Source organism: Schistocerca americana, chromosome 1 (genome assembly GCF_021461395.2).
Source record: "Schistocerca americana isolate TAMUIC-IGC-003095 chromosome 1, iqSchAmer2.1, whole genome shotgun sequence".
Classification (NCBI taxonomy): Eukaryota; Metazoa; Arthropoda; class Insecta; order Orthoptera; family Acrididae; genus Schistocerca; species Schistocerca americana.
This window is the reverse complement of record NC_060119.1, coordinates 306,300,110-306,319,369: the sequence shown is the minus strand read 5'-3', so window position 1 is coordinate 306,319,369 and position 19,260 is coordinate 306,300,110. Positions and strand designations below refer to the sequence as shown.

The window sequence follows — 19,260 nt, the reverse complement described above, 5'->3', positions numbered from 1 at the left end:
TCCGCTGTTGGAGGAGAAAATGCAAAAACTGACCGTGCCGAATGAAATATGGGGCGTTTACTGTGTGATCCACCAGGAAAACTTATGTGCAAAGAGTATCACTCTAAAAAATGTAATGAGTGTTGTTGTTCATACAACCAATTATATAAGGAAGCATGAGCTACAACACAGGCAATTTAAAAGCTTTCTTGAGGATGTAGACAGCCAGTGTAGCAGCATGCCTTATTACAGCGAGGTCTGCTGGCTTAGTCGTGGCGAATTATTAAATCGATTTTTTTGCCTATTAGATGAGATAAATATGTTCATGGAAATAAATAACATGTGTGTTCCTGAATTGAAAGAGCCTTCATGGAAATGTGATCTCGCATTCTTAGCAGATTTAACTAGCCATCTGAATGCTTTGAACATTCCACTACAAGGCAAAGATCTGCTAATTACTCATTTCATAGATCGAATACGAGCTTTTAAAATGAAATTGACAGTTTGGGTGAGTCAGCTGGAAACAGGAAATCTAGCTCATTTTCCTAAATTATCATCCATGCAAGATGTTCACAAAGACTGTGAACGTTATTCCTATAGTTTAATTGCCCTTAAGGAACAATTTGATCAACGCTTTCAAGATCTGACAGCACTAGACAGTGATTTTGATCTGTTCTCCTCTCCATATTCAGCGAATATTGAAGAGATTCGTCCTGAGCTGCAACTATAAATTATTGACCTGCAGTGTGACAGAGAATACAGAGACAAATTTCAGAACAAGTAAAACATTTTGGAATTCTACAGCACTTTCTTCAGGATAGATTTCCTCTTTTGCACAAACTGGTGGCTACACTAATATCAATGTTCGGTTCCACGTATGTCTGTGAACAACTGTTCTCTGCAATGAAATGTAACAAGACGCGCCTGAGAAACGTATTGTCTAATCAAAATTTAAACTGCACGCTGCGCCTACGATGCACAAGAACAATTATTCCGAACATAGACGCAATTGTAAAGGGCAAAAAGTACAAGATAACCGAGAATCTCACACTTCAGTGACACCTTTTATTGTGTAATACTTCACAAATTAATACGAATGTAGAGGCATACACTAAGCTAGTAAAATTATGTGGCACGTGTACATTCTCCTCTATTTGTTTCAATTGTCGCAGTAATAATTCGTGAGTGATATCCCTGCAGGTGGCCGCGGATTTACATTGACTGGCGGCAGCTGTTGTGTGCCCCACGTGACTCTCCCCACTCTCAGCTCTGGTCTGGTAGTGGGGGTAGCATGCTTGCACTGCTACATGCTCGTGCCTTGCTGCTCACAGCTTGCTCCGCGAGCACGTATGTTGTGAAGCAATGATCCAGTGGGCCAATCATAGCACCATCTGGTTTCCCCCTTCAAGCTATATATATATATATATATATATATATATATATATATATATATATATATATATATATATATATATATATATGTGTGTGTGTGTGTGTGTGTGTGTGTGTGTGTGTGTGTGAAACCATATGATGCTCCAGTAAGTGTATAAAACACACATGTATTTGAACACAATGTTGTGTCAAAATCTGAAAGCAATTTCATACCATAGATAGCATTGACATAAAAACAAAAGAGGTAAAGAAATGCTCTTCAATTTTTCAATTCCTTAAGATTCATCTGTCTGTGCCTATACGTGATAGTAGACATATTACGAGTTCCGCCGATTCAATATTGTTAAAAATGTCTATTTCAATTCTACATTAAAATGTGCTATCAAGATAGCAAAGTTTATTCGCACAGTCATTGTCTGTTCATTATTCCACAACGCGCCGAGAATGCTGCATCAAGAGGATCGAAACTAACAAGAAGAATTCGTGTGAGCAGAGGAGGGGCGATCCGGAACAGTATTGCCATACCAATCTCCATGCACAATAGTGGTAACAATAAAGGATGTATGTAAATTTATGCATGTTAATTGCTGAATATATGTATTAAATATTGAAGGTCTGTTTATATTAGTGCCAGTTAAAGTTCACCCATAATATGAGTACTCTCCAATTTTTTAATCATTCTTTCAAAATTTTCGTTTCAATTATTTAGGGAGCAAATGTATATTAAGATTTCCAATATATATCACATTTCAAGTCCCCCACCACTATTCAATGGCGACCTTTCAGATATTAACAGATCTTTCAATTGTTGAGATACAAAGTTTTTTGAGACAAGTGATCCATTTTATTGTTATGAGAAACTAATGAGGCCTTTGTTGCGTTTGTTACATGTCCGTGAGAGTGGAACTATTAACAACTTGAAGGAGCCAATTAAAAATTAAGTACTGCCTACAAACGAGTCTCGCTGGGAATGTGGATTTCAGTGCTTAAGGTAGAAAGCTGCTCTACGCTGTATACTTATATGGCCGCGCTTGGAGCCGTCCCTCTCGCAGAAAATAATCCTTTATTCTTCCAATTAATACCCTTTACGTAAAGTGCACTTCTCTATAAAAGAGAAAAGTCTGTATAAAGTCCACATTAAAGTGCAAAACAATTCCTTCAAATTCTGTAAGATTGTATCAATAGGATTGATAGAATAATTACGTTCATTAATGAAAACGCTCATAAAACTGCTTTAATTGATAGATACTGACACAGACAAAATTCCGTTTTTAAAAATTATATTCTTTTTCATAATTTTAATAAACACTTCACTATGGAGTCAAAGGGGCGTCACACTATTAAGAGTTGATGACACTGGTGGTATAACTAATCATGGTGTCACTTTTATGACACTCGATGAGAGAATTTCTCAGTTGTCACTGGGAAAGATTTTTGCAAATAGGGAAACTGAAGTGTGTGACGTCGAAACTTCCTCTGACTATTTGCTCACTACGTCGCGAACGAAAGAGCAGCAGACAGTTCAAAAAACCAATGTAAATACAAGTGACACCAACAATTTGACACAACTCCTGCAACTAATAACATAACAGCTTACAAAACAACAGGAATTTCAGGAAAAGATAGGACAACAGTTTGCACGGCAAAACCAGGCATTTAACGATTTCAAGAATAGTGTTAGTCAAAAGTTCAGTGAGGTGAGCAAAAGTATAAGCACTGAATTATCTGGCGAATTATCCGGTAGGTTCACAGAGCTCAGTAAACAACTAAAACAAGAAACCGGCCTGTCCCGCAATATAAATACATTAGCAGAAGAAGTAACATCTGTAGATTGTAAACAGGAGCAACTTGCAGCTGAGTTACAATGTCTTTGTGAAGCTTATTGGCAAATTCAGGAGACGCAATCCAAAGTGGATGCGTTGCTAAAAAATGCGCCGAATACTGTTAGCGAGCTGCAAGACGCATGCTAAAACCTACCTACAGAAATACACAAGTTGAGTCTAAGAGTAGATCAGTGAAGTTTAGAATCAGAATTCGCCAAAAAACAGAGACATAAGTTATGTGCAGATGTAAAGGAAATAAATGAAAAAGCTGAAGCTTGGATGCTGGATAAGGGCAGTACCCTTGCTGAAAAGGTAGTGTCAGAAAACAAAATTTATGTAGATCTGTAGAAGAAGCTCAAAAGACAAGAAAAGTCAAGTTCTAGCTAAAATAGACTTTGGTTTATAGTAAGCAGAGGAAAGGCTGGTGGGCATTGCTGCTAAAACTACTGACATTCCAAAACAACATATGATGAAAAACAAACCTAGGCTTTTGGAGAAGTTAGAGACCTTCACTGGTTACCCACAATACGGGATTAGCCCATCGAAGGAAAATGCAACAACACTTGCCAGCAGTTGTACCTATCGAGCAAGGGCAGTTGCTGTGTGCTACTCCATGAGCGAACATAAACACGTCTGTCACTGACAGCATGGAATGTTTGTCAACATTACTTTCCAATGAGAGATTACTTAGGCATCGACAATTCCCTATATTTACGTTCAAAGGGAAAAGAACACACCCTGTGGTGTTCATCAGAGCATTTCTAAATATTTTACCTTGTACCTGGACCGAAGCCCAGAAAATTAGATTTGTTGTTGGATAAACAAAGGGTGACGTTCTGCTATGGGCTACGGACATGGTGGAACGTTGCCACTATTAAGAACAGTCTAAGAGAACATATCTCGATGAGTATTGGTCAGAGCCCGTACTAGAGAGATTCAGACTTGATGTATTTAACCCATCTCCATTCAATAGGAAGTACAGAAGCTTAAGGAGTCATTTTGACTAATATTTGAATGAAACCATATACTGGACGAACCCGGTATCTCAAGTAGACGAGCTGAAAATTTTAAAGAGCTGTCTTCCTTCCCACATTAAGGGAAAACTCATTACCATCCCGGAACACGACACTAAAAATTTTCTATCTGTACTGGACTCAATAGATTTAATATATGAAGAGAGACCAGTAGAACCTGTTAATACACCGATAGCGACACAGAGATTTACGGACCAACAAGTAAACAATGGATTCAAACAACACGTATGGCAACCTTACCCCACCCAGACCTATGGTAATGGTAACGGTAATTTCATTGGCAATAGAGAATCCCATAAGTACAAAGATGGATATAAAAGAAATGGGCAAAAATTGAGCAAAAACAGTTACACTGAGCGTATGGCCAGCCTGTCCAATATATACAGACACAAGCTACCGGCAGTAATCAGCCGATCGCTTGGCAAACGCCAAACAATAACAGACAACCGAATAACCCACAGACAGCGGAATTCGGCCAGCAAAGTAACACACATAAGCCGAATAACAAGCAGAGGCAAAGAGAATTTCAGTCAAGAGCCTCTCAGGACACTAATTCGTGTAACCAAACACCAAGGGTCAATGCAGTGGAAGTTACGCCTAACCTAGAGTTCGATGCCACTGGACGCCGGAAAACTTGAACCGGTCGTGGTAGACCCCCGTCCTGTGTCCTTAGAGGGGAATGGGGGCGTGAGCTTGATCGAGGCTTGCTTTATCAAACACGATCGTGGTAATGATGTGAGAGATGACCTGTATTAAGGTAACTAGGATACGCAGTAAAACTTGACTGGGACAAGGTACAAACTACTATTAAAGCCAAAATATTTGACATTGATGTATCCATTGTGCTTGACACGTGGGCTACGACTAAGTTGATGTCACAGGAATTGTCTCAAGAATTGAAGAAACATGGACATATACCTACATCGACAGTGCAAAATTGTATGGCACAATCTGCCATTGGTCAGAAATCGAACGGAGTCAAGTCACAGGCCTTAATTACCGTACAATTATGACAGTTTTCTGTACGATGGAATTTTTTGATAGTAGTGAAATTAACATTTGATTCTTTAATTGGCATGGAGGCATTTAGGACTTACCAAGTACAAATTGAAATAGGAAAGGGCCAATGTCATTTCACTGTAAATAACCAGTTATTTGTAATAGACCTGATCAGAGGAAGTATTAATACATGTAAAACTGAAGTCACTCACTACCTTGAATTAAAATTGGTAAATCCCATAGTTATGTTTGTCAGCATATTCAGTAACGAACAGTCAACAGCAGAAGAAATATAAGTCGACACAATAAGCACAAAGGTAAGTGAATCAAAGTGCTTGTCTAAAGAACAGCAAATGTATTTGAAAAAAAAACAGGTACTATTAAGAATTTCGTGCACAAATTGGAAGTGTTGTTAACATCTCAACGAAGAGGGTATGCAGCCTTTTGTACACCTCTAAGTTGTACAGATGTATAGTAATATTAGATTTAGGATGCTGGAAAATCACATTCCAGAATTTATGTTGTTTGTTGATAAGGATTTTTTCTTTTTTTTCCTTATATATCAAATGTGTAAATGATAAGGTGAGGGGATGTAACAAGGAAGAATTTTACTTTCATGTGTCTAGAGATGATGATATTTAAACTCAACACTTCGCCTTGCACGTAGTCCAGGTGTAAATGAGTAAACGAACTTGTGAAACACACAGTAGTGTGCACTGCAATACACAACTCGCGACGACATTAGTGGTAACAGAGCGACGCAGCGCACGCACATTGGGGAGAAAACTAGTTAACAAACTGCAACCGCGCACGTGCCAGACACAGCTGAAAGTGTTGGATCACCAAAAACAAACAAACCCTATGAGATACAGACTGCACTAGCATTTTTAAAGCCTATTACATAAACTGGTACATAGAAAATTAAGGGAGAGTCTATACTACAACTACGTCTATCTACACAATACACACAAACAAAGATAGGCTAAGGAATTATATACACAGAAAGGGATCATAAACTACGAAATATTTACTGAAGTTACGTTACTATGTACACAGTATCTACATATTTACAAATTTCAGTATTGAAAGTACATGCACTAATTATAATTGAGGGACCAGAAAACTCTTGCTGCAAGTAAACAAGCGAGTACAATACGAGTGGCAAACTGCCTAAGAGTTCACATCACATGACATTAAATGAGTTTCATACGGCACAACTGCACAATGAAGTAAATGAATACATGGTTGAATATATGAAAGAGGTATAAGTGACCATCGAGCCACTGTACACTTATCTATGAAGATTTAGTTTTAAGTTCGTATTAAGTTTCTTCTTCTGGGGAACGATGCATCGACACGTCCTAAAGTGACGAGAGATAAATGCTTGTCGAATGTCAAGTACCATATAAACATAAGAAAGGGCCGCACCGCAAGTAAATATAATTGTAAGTTTATGATATGTATGAATGTGATAGTGAGAAAATCTGTATAGAAGAATACAGTTGCAGTATGTCGCATATCACGATGTTGAACTAAGGTGGAGCACTAACAAATAATCAAAGGATCGAAACCTAACTACTGTGAGCGTCGACTACTCACGAAAGCGTCAAATACCTTACTTACATTGAAATTTTTATACATGTTTGCTACTTATATAAACACTATTTTACTCTCATTGTATAAGACATATACAATTGATGATACAACTATATATACCTCAGCATATGAAAAGGTTATCCTTTATACAATGAACATAACAAGTAAATATTGAGGTGCATTTTAAATACTGAATAAGTATTCTATACGTTTGATATCGTCAGGTTTGCGTTGTATTTATAAACAACAAACTACTTTGTTCTTGGGAATACAATTACGATCAGCAACAAGACGTAACTGGGCACATAAATGCCTTTCTGTGAAATTTCCTCAACCCTGTAGTGTGTAGATGCTTCCTGGAGAATGCCACAGAGGCGGGGCCACTCGTAGTTATTTAAGCAGCACGTAGGGTCTGTTGAAGCGGCTATTGTTTACTTCTTTAATTCTTTGAAATTCATAAATATGCTCTGACAAGGAGCCACTGTCAATAGGAATGAAATGTTCGTCAATTTAGGCCATAAAGCAAAAACAAACCTATTATTGTATGAATGTTATGTAAAGAATGTAAAACCAAACAAGAGTAAAAGTGGACTCATGTAATTGGAATTGAACAATGTAATAAAATTATAATTTAACAAAATGTACTAAACAAAATGACACTCAGACTGTGATGTATATAAAGCAACGACAATGACATGACAGCAAATGAATAAAATAGGTTTATTCTTGTAGTTGTATTTTTATTTTTTTGTCATGTTTGTAGTACGTGAAAAGGATATCACAGAAAATTTGTGTAATGCAATGGTATGAAAGACGCTCAAAAACAAAGCGGAAAAACAGACGAAACCTGCCTGCAAAGTGTCAACTGTGCATGTGAGATATGCGTGAGATATGGTGTAACATGAATTTTCTGTGCTCGACAACGTCGTAAATACATGAATTTTCTGTGCTCTACAAAGTCTTAGAAGTGGCACGAAACTTACCTTGTTGGCAGATGTTGGATGTACAGCTGGTGTCCCCACTGAATAAGTGCGAGCAATGAGGTGAAATACTTTCCTCGGGCCACTGATATGGAAAACATTTGTCATCACATTGAAGATTTCACAAAGGATCACGTCTCTAAACACGAGCTTCACGAATTTGTGCACTGAAGGCAATATGAACGCATGACACAGGCACTCTGACTTTGTATTAAACACGTGAAAGGGAACAGGGACAGTAATGGACGTCGAGCTGCAAGAGCATGCTTCGCAAGCTAAACACTGGGCAGTTACTGACTGATAATAATGGGACTATGCGCTTACAGCAAGCACTTTTTATGAATAAAAACTGATGTATGTATGTGTTAAGGGAGTTGACATGCCTATATAAATTGGTAATCATATAGGATAACTCCAATGACTAAAAAATAAAGGCTATGCCCATACTGGCCAGGGTTACCAACCTATAAAAAGAAAAATAAGCTCACACACTGTGCACCTCCATAAGATGCAGTGCACAGTGGGGGGGGCAATTATTATCTAACGTATGATTAATATTATTTTTTCTTTCTTTTCTCCCTCGTTCTTTTCTTTCTTTATATATATATATATATATATATACCCTGTACCATAGATCCATAGATGACATTGCTATAAAAACAAAAGAGGTAAAGAGATGCTCTTCAATTTTTCAATTCCTTTAGATTCATCTGTCTGTACCTAGATGCGATAGCAGGCGGACGTATTCTTAAAAAATGTGTATTCCAATTGCACATTAAGAAGTGTTATCAAGATAGCACAATCATTGTCTGTTCATTATTCCGCGAGGCGCCGAGAATCCTGCATCAGAATGATCGGTGCTAACAAGAAAAATTCTTGTAAGCAGAGGAGGGGCGATCTGGAACCAGTATTGGCATATCAATCTCCATGTACAATAGCAGTAACAAAAATGGATGTATGTAAATTTATGAATGTTAATTGCTGAATATATGCATTAAATATTGACGGTCTGTTTATATTAGTGCCAGTTAAAGTTCACCCATCATTCATACAAAATTTTCCTTTTAATTATTTAAGCAGACAATTTTTATTAAAATTTCCAATATATATGTCATTTCAAGTCCCTCTGCTACTATTCATGCTGTACTAAATGGTAAAACTACTACAGTCTCAATCGACAGGGTGAAACTGGTGCACTTATTTCCAGAAATGTAAATATGCACATGCGCCTCAGTACTAGCCTCAGTCTCAAATCTATATGTTACTATCAAAAACAGATTCATAGACCAAAGAATGCACTCCAGATGTAGAGTTCATTTTCGTGCAAGGTATTTGGACGAAGCTCCACTTCTCTCTAGGCGGCTGATGTAGCGGACAAAATAGTGCCCTCTGAGTTTCATAGGTGTCAATATGTTGACGAGGCAACCGAAAGAGACACTCTTTGTTTCGCTTCGACGGCTGTTTTGTACATGGAGATACAAAAAGAAGGGAGTTGTCATTACATCACAAACTTGAAGTTCACGTTCTCCATCTTATGCAGCTCAAAACATTATGTTCATCACATTTATACCTCAGTCATCATGGTGATCTTTTCCTGCTGTGTTACTCTCACATGCCTGTGCTCAGTTTCGACCATTAGGGATATCTTTTGACTTTGATGGTCTTATCCTATATAGCATCTAGTGATTTGATTGTGCAGAGATGTAGCTGTTTCGTTAAAAATGCATCCATTACTGATGCACTAATCGACCCAATCGTAATCGAAAGTTTAAAGTAATCACATTTTATGCGTAAGTGAAGCCATTCTAGCAATTTTTTTCTTTTGCATACATGAATTACGGTTGCGCTGTTTACTTTTATTCTTTCCTGTTTTTTTCATTGCCTAACACACAGCAAAGGGTCCGACATCCGAGCCACGCTGTTACAACACTCTCATCCCCTCACAACACATGATTACATGACCGTGCTGATCATTGGCGCAGCATCTCATGCCCCAGATGCCTCCCAGTTAGAACAGCCGGAGACAGTGGTCATGTGTGTGAATTTGTGTGTGTGTGGGTGTGTTTATGTGTGAGTGTGTGGGTGTATGTGTGGCGATATACATCTGAGTAAATTAGCTTACCATGCCTATTTTCATTCTCTGCTTTCCTATGGCATCATATTCTGGGGAAACGCATCAGTGAGTAAAAGAGTGTTCATTGCACAAAAGCATGTAATCAGAATAATTGCCAGAGCTCATCCAAGATCATCCTGCAGACACTTATTTAAAGAGCTAGAGATCTTCACTGTAGCCTACATATATATATATATATATATATATATATATATATATATATATATATATATATATATATATATAAAATAGAGGGAAACATTCCACGTGGGAAAAATATATCAAAAAACAAAGATAATGTGACTTACCAAACGAAAGCGCTGGCAGGTCGAAAGACACACAAACATACACACAAAATTCAAGCTTTCGCAACAAACTGTTGCCTCATCAGGAAAGAGGGAAGGAGAGGGAAAGACCCACATCCTTTCGCCTTTCCCTCACCTTCCCTCTTTCCTGATGAGGCAACAGTTTGTTGCAAAAGCTTGAATTTTGTGTGTATGTTTGTGCGTGTTTGTGTGTCTTTCGACCTGCCAGCGCTTTCGTTTGGTAAGTCACATCATCTTTGTTTTTTGATATATATATATATATATATATATATATATATATATATATATTAACTTATGAAATTTGTTATTAACAATCCGAACGAATTCAAAAGTAATAGCAGTGTACATGGCTACAACACTAGGAGAAAGGATGATCTTCACTACTCAAGGTTAAATCTAACTTTGGCTCAGAAGGGGGTGAATTATGCTGCCACGAAATTCTTTGGTCACTTACCTAATAGCATCAAAAGTCTGACAGATAGCCATATAGCATTTAAAAGGATTTTAAAAGAATTTCTTAATGGCAACTCCTTCTACTCATTGGATAAATTTTTGGATATAATAAGTGGGTAATTCCCCCAACCCCCACAAAAAAACTAAAAATATTAAGTGTCATGTAATATTTTGTGTAATGTAGTGTCTTGTACAGACACCTTTTATTAACCTAACACGTTCCACATCATTACGAAGTGTCGTATTCATGATCTATGGAACAAGTACTAATCTAATCTAATCTGTGTGTGGATGCATGTGTGTGTGCACTCTTTGCTTCCTTTGTGAAGGCTTTGAACGAAAATATGTGAACACTCTTTTCATTGTGCCTACCTGCTGCTCAGCATGTGAGTAGCGATCTATCTGTTTCTCCGTATCGTTATTCCCTCATGAAGTTAGTTGTGAATAATCCATTGCTCTTCAAGAGGAACAATGATGTACACCATTATAATACCAGAAGAAAAAGAACTGACATTCATTACGCCACATTAAAGTTGACTGTAGCACAAATGGGGCCTCATAATGCTGCAATCAATAGTTTTAATAACTTACCCAGTGATATAGAATGCCAGACAGACAGCAAAGTAAACTAAACTGACATGTGTCTCATTGACAATTTCTCTTATTTCGCAGAAGACTGTTTATTATTGAAATGTGTAAATGGTGATGGGTAAGATTTACTGACTAACATTTGTCTGTCTTTAATCAAAAAACAAAAAAAGCTTATAAATGATAAGCTTTCAGGTATACTTACACAAAAACTATGTTCGTATAAAAGACTCATTCAACATCATTTCAATTTTAATGCAAATGCTATATGAAATATAGAGCTAACCAACTAATTAATTATTGGTATATTAAAAAGCATAGTATAGACTTACATACTTTGAAGACATCAAAATGAAACTCAAATGGAAAATGAAGCAGATGATCAAAGTAGAAGTACATTCCAATTGCTATATGTTTGGCTATTCCTAAGAAACTGACGCAGTTACTGGCAAGAACATTCTGGGGAAAAAGCAAATACACGTAGGCTACTGTTGCAATGTTAAACCTATATGTTATTCAACTTGGCAATCATTACTAAAAAAACTTACATACATCTTAAACCAAAATATTTTATGGGCTCTAAGCGTTTGAGAACGTTCCCTTAATCACATATATAGTATTATACAATGTTGAAACATATGTAAAAATTGTATCGTTTTTTTACGCTGTAAATTGCTGTTGTTGGTCACACAGTGAATGACTCATAATAGGTAGGATTTCAAAGTGAGATGATGTGTGAACAACAATGAAACTAATTCACTGATAGTCTAATAAAACAAAAACTCTCTTCTGTATAGAGTTATACTACTACATTGTTATGTTTCTTTGAGATTGAAATAATGTTTCACTTTGTTGGCATGCACAATATATGATAGCATGTCTTGCTTCTTTCCTCATTGCACACGTTTATGAGCTAGACAAGTAGCTTGTAAATGTGAACATAAAAAATGTCGTGCATATGAGTTGAAATCTGAACATATAACGAACCAGTAAGCAAACAAGCATTGGTTACAGAGTTCCAGCTTCAATTTATATCGATACAAATACACTAAAAATGGAATTAAATCGTTTACGAAAGCATGCTTTTCACGACTCTTCCTTCTCTTCTTGGTTTTTCGAAATGTATCACAAAAAAAAAGTTACATTAATGAGGCCAAATGTGTCGTATTAATGGAGCAAATATGCATTAAGAAACAGAAATTGCCTTCCTGACACTATGTTATTCACATAAGCAATGTATTATTTATATAAAAAAGTTGATGCCTGCACACGACAGAAACGATAAACAAGAAGCAAACGTACTCAGTAGTCTGCTAATGTTTTGGGCTATTTAAGATGGTGGGAGAGCCTGCCCACTCTGCCTTCAAAACAACGTGCAGCATAAGTATATAGCGCCATCTCTCTTGCTTTTTCCAATTCATGGTTTTGTGTGTCTACATTCCATGGGAATGGACCAAAGAGTTATATATAGGTCGTTGGAATTCTGGCTAGGCCAAAAGCTTACATGGGGGGACCACATTGAACACATAACCAACCGAGCAAATGCGAGAGTCAAATAGCTTTACCCCATGCTCAACCTCCCGAGGAGATCACGAATGTAAAATTAGAGAGATTAGAGCGCGCACGGAGGCTTTCAGACAGTCGTTCTTCCTGCGAACCATACCCGACTGGAACAGGAAAGGGAGGTAATGACAGTGGCACGTAAAGTGCCCTCCGCCACACACCGTTGGGTGGCTTGCGGAGTATCAATGTAGAAATGTAGATGTAGAAGCAAAGTACACTGAATAGGATTGTGTCGAGATCCATGTATACAAAACTTATTTGACTGCTGATGACGTTTGCAGCTTCAGTTTGGGAATACACAGCTCCAACACGACTGCGCCGCCTGCAGATTATACAGAACAAAGTGCTACGTATCATAAGCAACACTCCACAATACGCATACACCACGGACCTTCACAGAGAATACCGCCTTGAGACTCTCACGGAGGTGTTCAAAAAACTTGCCACATGGCTGTACAAGAAAACGAGACACTCGAACAGTCCTTTCATCCTTAACCTGGGTAACTATCAGCACAACCATAGATGGAAACACAACCGCTCAAAGAAACACTACTACTTGGGGACAATTAATCACCTATGGATAACGCCAGCACACAAACATGAGAAATGCAGGTGAATCCATGCAGCACAGCAAAATTAACTGGCACTGCCAGGTGTAAACTAGCCGACAAACAGACAAGGAAGCCTTATTGGACACTAAACGCTAACAAACCCAAGCAAACCCCTTACACAGAGATCGATTTATGACAAATCTACCACTCACATGACAATCTTCGCATGTTACAGGTACAGACGCTGCAGCTGGCCCAGGAGACATTGCAGATGCCCAGCCCACCAGCACCTTCCTCGAAAGGACTGAAACTCTTTATGACGACCTAAGCTAAGACAACGATACCGAGCACTGCACGATACCCAAAACTAACGACTACCCTACCCTTGCATGACCTGTCACGGATGGCAAGAAAACCGCTACTGCACTTACTACTCGACCAGACTATCGCAGAGATTTTTTTCCTTCCGTGCATGCCTTGGTACTTTTTTCCCCTCTACCCTTGAAACCGCTGCCCTTCGTTTGCTTTCGTCCACTATCTATCTACTCGATCCGACCGTATTAACAGGTAATTCTACCCAGGCGCACGGATAACATCATGGCTCCACAACCCGCGAAATCCTCGATTAGTAACTAATAAATATGGAGGTAACAGTAGACCTTCTGAGATGATCACCATGTCAGTGTGAGCGTGGGGGTCTCCACCTTTTTTTTCTTTTCTTAAATTGACCATAGATGAGAACCTTTTTGCCAATAGTGACACAACACACCTAACGTTAATTTACTGCAGTTTATAAGTCTGCAGTATGGGTCCTAATAAAAGTTTGTTGTTCACATTTATACCTGAACTCAAGCATAAGCAGTTCGGACGGTTATTGACATTTCCGTCCCGACAAAGTTACCAGTGTGTCGCTTATGAAGAAAGACAAGGCTGCAATGGCTTTCAAACTCTCAATGAAAGTACCATTTGCTGTTTGTCCAGTGACATTATTGGGTTCTTCGGCGCTCCGATGTCCCAGCGTTTCTGTGGCTTGCTTCTTGGATGGTAAAGATCGGTGAAGATCTTAGCCACAGTCTAATATAACAGTCGCGACACTCACTGCTGGAAAAGTTGTTGCCGTTTGACAGGTGGAGCGACACTAGCGCTCCAAGCGGCAGGTAAGGTGAACGTCAGATGCGTCGTAAGCATAATGTTTGTTTGCATCCATTTCCTACGTTATTTCCGAATTATTCGAGTTAGTTTCTTGCCTCCAAGAGTTTGTGTAGTATCAGAAGGCATACATGTTTCTAAAAATGATTCTAAAATAAGCGCAAGTATGGACAAAAACTACGAATATATGGCAAGCTACAACACATTCGTGAAGAAACACTTGTGACATTGGACAGAATTGCAGCTTACCACGTCGATATCAAAAGAATATAAACACACAGAATCACATGTAAGAAGCACAGACATGTAACTCTACATGCAAAAGCGAAGGACAGCTCGGTTATCGTTCTGTAGGCCTACTGTGTTTGTCATTGTCGCCTGTTGCCACAAGTACGACCTTCATCTTTATATTATTCTGAGTGGGACAAGCAACTAACAGATAGTGGGAGGAATATGCTGAAAACATTATAATGAGCTGATTATATTGCATTTCACGCAAAACCAAATATTTGAATAATTTTCAAACAATCTGTCTGTAGGCACTTTCCTTGTCCCATAATAGTTTCGCTCGAAGTCTAGCGATCTGCACATTCTGACACTACACACGCTTTTGTAAGACACGAACAGCTGCACTTAATCTAACCGCTTCATCGTCAAAGCAGGTCTGTGTTGATGATTCTCACGAATCTGGCACTAATACATGGAGAGTTGAATTGGCTGCTTCTGTGTCATAGGACTGTTTTACAGCTTTAGATTGACTGTCGAACCTTTGTGGCAGTTTCCTCTTCATCGCCAGTTGAGGTGGCTTATTTGGAATGTCAAACAGTGTGAGTACTGCATTCCACACGAGTTTGTTATTGTCTGCGTTCATGAACTGGTTTTGTTCGAAATGTAGCGAACAAAACCTAATATTATAATACAGGTAAGCCGGGTCTTTCTTCATAAGGTCTTCTCGTCTGCTATTATCTAGCCATTTTTTGCTCCTAAAACGAAACATTCATCATTTATACACATACAGTTTGCAAGTGAATCCTGACGATACACTTTAGTAACATGATGGTATATACCTCTCAGGATCCTTAGGAAACCTGAAAAAGACAGCTGTGGTGTCTTCTTCATATTGCTGCTGCAATTTATTGCGCTACAAACGCTCCCGATGGTAAAAACCATTGTGTAAATCAAAATAAACAGTCACTATTCGATTTCACGATCGCGCCGAACTCACAGTTCAACCTACCGGCCGCTTGGGGCGCTGCTGGCGCTGAAGGCAACAAAATCTAGGCGAAGTGTCGCGACTGTTATGTTAGACTGTGATCTTAGCTGTGTTTGTCGGTGACCGGTGATATCTGTGTTTACCACAGTGGAATACTTTGGACCGCATGTGCATGTGTTTATGTTTTGAAACTGTCAAATATGAGGTGTATACTCATTTTTGACCAGTTAAGTGATATATTGTACACAAAATATGATAGAAAGTTTCTTAAACACTTGAAAAAATTGGCTACACAACAAGGACTTATTCGGGAAGGAAAGGTTAGTTAGTAATTTTATGTATTTATCGTAACATTTATGAAGCATTTCATGCCATTGCTGCATACAAAATAAAAATACTTGTACTCAACTGAATTGTTATGTACTTGTGGTTGATTTTCAGTTTTTGAATCGTAAAAGTGAAGTGTTTTAGCATGGTATATTGAATTGCCTAAATTATTCATTACAGGATGAAGACGAGATTAGCCCAAATATCATTATTCAGATATTTTCTCCGATAGTAGCATCTCAGAGGATTATGGGATGCCAATTTGGAAATTCGTATACTTCTATACAGTGTCAGGATGGTACAAATATGGTATTTGATGAGGTAATTGTTTTATTTTATAAGTTGTCACCATTTTCTAATGTTGACGTATAGTAACAAGAATGTTGAAATGATTTCAAGAAATGCAAACATGAATGATCAACGTGACTCACGTGTTATAGGGAACACATATGAGTAACACATGACAGCAACAAATCTATTAAAGTTTACTCACATAACACTGTTGTTATGGCGACATAAAACCAAAAATAGGCGTTGTGTTCCTCGAAAGTCGGCGTTATAAAAACCATAAAAAACGTGACTGGAGGTGTAAATATCGTGATGAAACATGGATAATGCCTGCCTTTGAGAACCTAAATTTGCGCTGACGTTTTCTTTTCGTAGACGCTTACCAACCTCTTATGAACTTGTTGACTTTGCTTTTGCGTAGAAACATGGTGGCTTAAGGTTGTCTTATAATTGAAAGATCTACCTGTGAATTAAGATGCTTCATGTTTGTACCAGAAAATTGTGTGCTTAGTTTAGGCAACCATGGTATATCATCACTCATTGAATACAAAATAATTCAAGAACTGAAAGTGACTACACATACTCCACACATTTACACCATAAGACTTACTAAAGCTAATTTTTAGAGACTCTTACTGTATTATCTGCAAGTAATTTGAATATTACTGTAATGTTTCAAGGCAGCTGTCCCTTTCTTCATTGGCTGATATTGTTGATAGTCATTAGAGGAGACACATTTGTACATAGGTAATTAATAATAATTGTTTTAGAAAACAATAGTGTCATATCCATGGTATGAACGTGGCTTTCAAGTAAGACAATAACTGGTACATGAGACATATTTCCCATACAGCGCCTGAATTTAAAGATGTTGAAATTAACTCCATGTCTCGTGCTGAATCACATTTACTTTCATGGTCCAATGGGAAAGATGCTGTTTGGCTCCTGTAAAGTGGATGGCCCATCATTACACAATTACACAGTGTGCAATTGTGCAAACATGACAGTAAGCATTCGGAAAATATGTTATTTCTCACCTTCAGGTGATCTCATTTCATTTGTGGATGGAGATGACAAGGAAAACCGTGTTAAATGCAAGGTGGGAAAGTTTTAAAATACAGTTGCCTGCTTTATATTTGAATTTGTTTCTGAGGCTGTTCTTTGCAGATTTTTTTGTTTATATACGCACACCAGTATATATGTAAAAAAATTATTAATGGCTGTCATTATTGTTTGCATCTGCCCTTTTATTTCTTTGAAGTTTTCTTTAATTAACAGTAACAGAATAAAGAAATGTCACCACATTTGTGCACCCAAGCTGTCTCATGTAATTCTTTACACAGAAGAGACATTTAAATTTGCAATACAACATATAGATTAAGAACACTTATTGGCACTGCTGTCAGCTCGGTTTTTATTTACTGTTTCCATGTAGTGTTGAATGATGATGCTGTGTGTAAGTGGCATTTTAATTTTATACTTTGCCAATGAATAAAGTGAGTTAAGCTATTCATTTTTTGCATCTAACACCCAAACCTCCAGATGTCACACACTCAGATCGGTAATTAGTTCCTACTATGTAGTGAAGTCTAGTAGAATGCATATAGATGGTAATTAAAAGTAACACCGGAACTACAGAGCATAGGAAAAGTGTATCATTGAGTAATTGTGTTAGTAAATTTCCCATGGGTGGGGTGGTAGAACATGTGGTTGTTGTACGAAGGCTCCCGCATTCAGTCCCCACTGGGGGCAGAACATTTTCCTGACATGAAAAAGGACTTTTTTGGAGTTCTGTAGCAATATTATTTTGTCAGTCTGCTTTCACTTTGTTGGTTGAAAGCAGCAGCCGGCCGGAGTGGCCGTGCGGTTATAGGCGCTACAGTCTGGAACCGCGTGATCGCTACAGTCGCAGGTTCGAATCCTGCCTCGGGCATGGATGTGTGTGATGTCCTTAGGTTAGTTAGGTTTAAGTAGTTCTAAGTTCTAGGGGACTGATGACCACAGTAGTTAAGTCCCATAGTGCTCAGAGCCATGTGAACCATTTTTGAAAGCAGCAGACCTGTAGCATACATTTGTACAGATAGGTGTGGTGGTCTGCCGACAGAACACCACACTTATCTATACAGATGTACTCTTTAGGGGTCAATGGAACGTCTGATACTGCCCATCTGCTTTGACCCTTGATGTAAGGGTGTTGTGGTGTGTACATTATTACGGCGCGGTGTTTATAAGTTGGTTGTGTTTGTAGATGTCATCTTGTTATATTTGATGGTGCCCTCTGGTATGTATGTGTATGTACTGAGTGTAATATGTTGTGTTAGGTTCGTTTGAGCCTTGGTGTTGGATGTGTGAAGCCATTGGCAGTGTTTGTAGTTCAGGACGTAAGGTTTGGAAGTGTCTTCAGTGAATTATGAATTAATTTTTTTGTTTACATGTTTGGTGTTTTCGTTATGTGTTATTGGTTTGCTGTTTGTGGTGTGGTAAGACGTTTAATTTATTGTGGCTTCTGTTGTTAGGTATGGATACGGCGATGAAATATTGTAGCAGTTGGCTTTTTGGTATCAATAGTTGTGGCTGACCTATATACGTCAAGGGAAATGATCAATTCCAATTTTCGTAGTTTTAATTGTAGGTAGGTTTTGGTACCATCAGCTGTAGTTGACCTATATAGGTCAAGGGAAATGTCCGATTCCAATTTTTGCAGTTTTAGCTGTAGGTGTTTTTGTATCGTCAGCTGTGGTTGATCTATGAAGGTCAGGGGAAGTGTCGAATTCCTGTAGATTTTGTTCGTGTAGTGGAGTGTTGTAATTTTTTTGGTGTCATTTTATGTGTTTTGGGATCGTGGTGTGTGTTTTTACTGTTATGTTTATCTTGTCCCCACCCTAA

At 38.1% G+C, this 19,260-nt stretch overlaps 1 protein-coding gene across 2 annotated transcripts in view; it reads left to right on the top strand.

Moving 5' to 3' along the window:
• Window positions 1-15,914: 15,914 nt before the first annotated feature.
• LOC124595962 (Hermansky-Pudlak syndrome 1 protein homolog) overlaps window positions 15,915-19,260 on the top strand; it is a 154,728-nt gene continuing 151,382 nt past the window's right edge. For both annotated transcript variants that reach the window (XR_006978270.1, XM_047134898.1), the window contains exons 1-2: window positions 15,915-16,079; window positions 16,267-16,407. Coding sequence is in view for 1 of the 2 variants with exons in the window: in XM_047134898.1 (XP_046990854.1) it covers window positions 15,960-16,079; window positions 16,267-16,407 (261 nt within the window). In the remaining variant the exon portion in view is untranslated. The remainder of the gene's footprint in view (window positions 16,080-16,266; window positions 16,408-19,260) is intronic.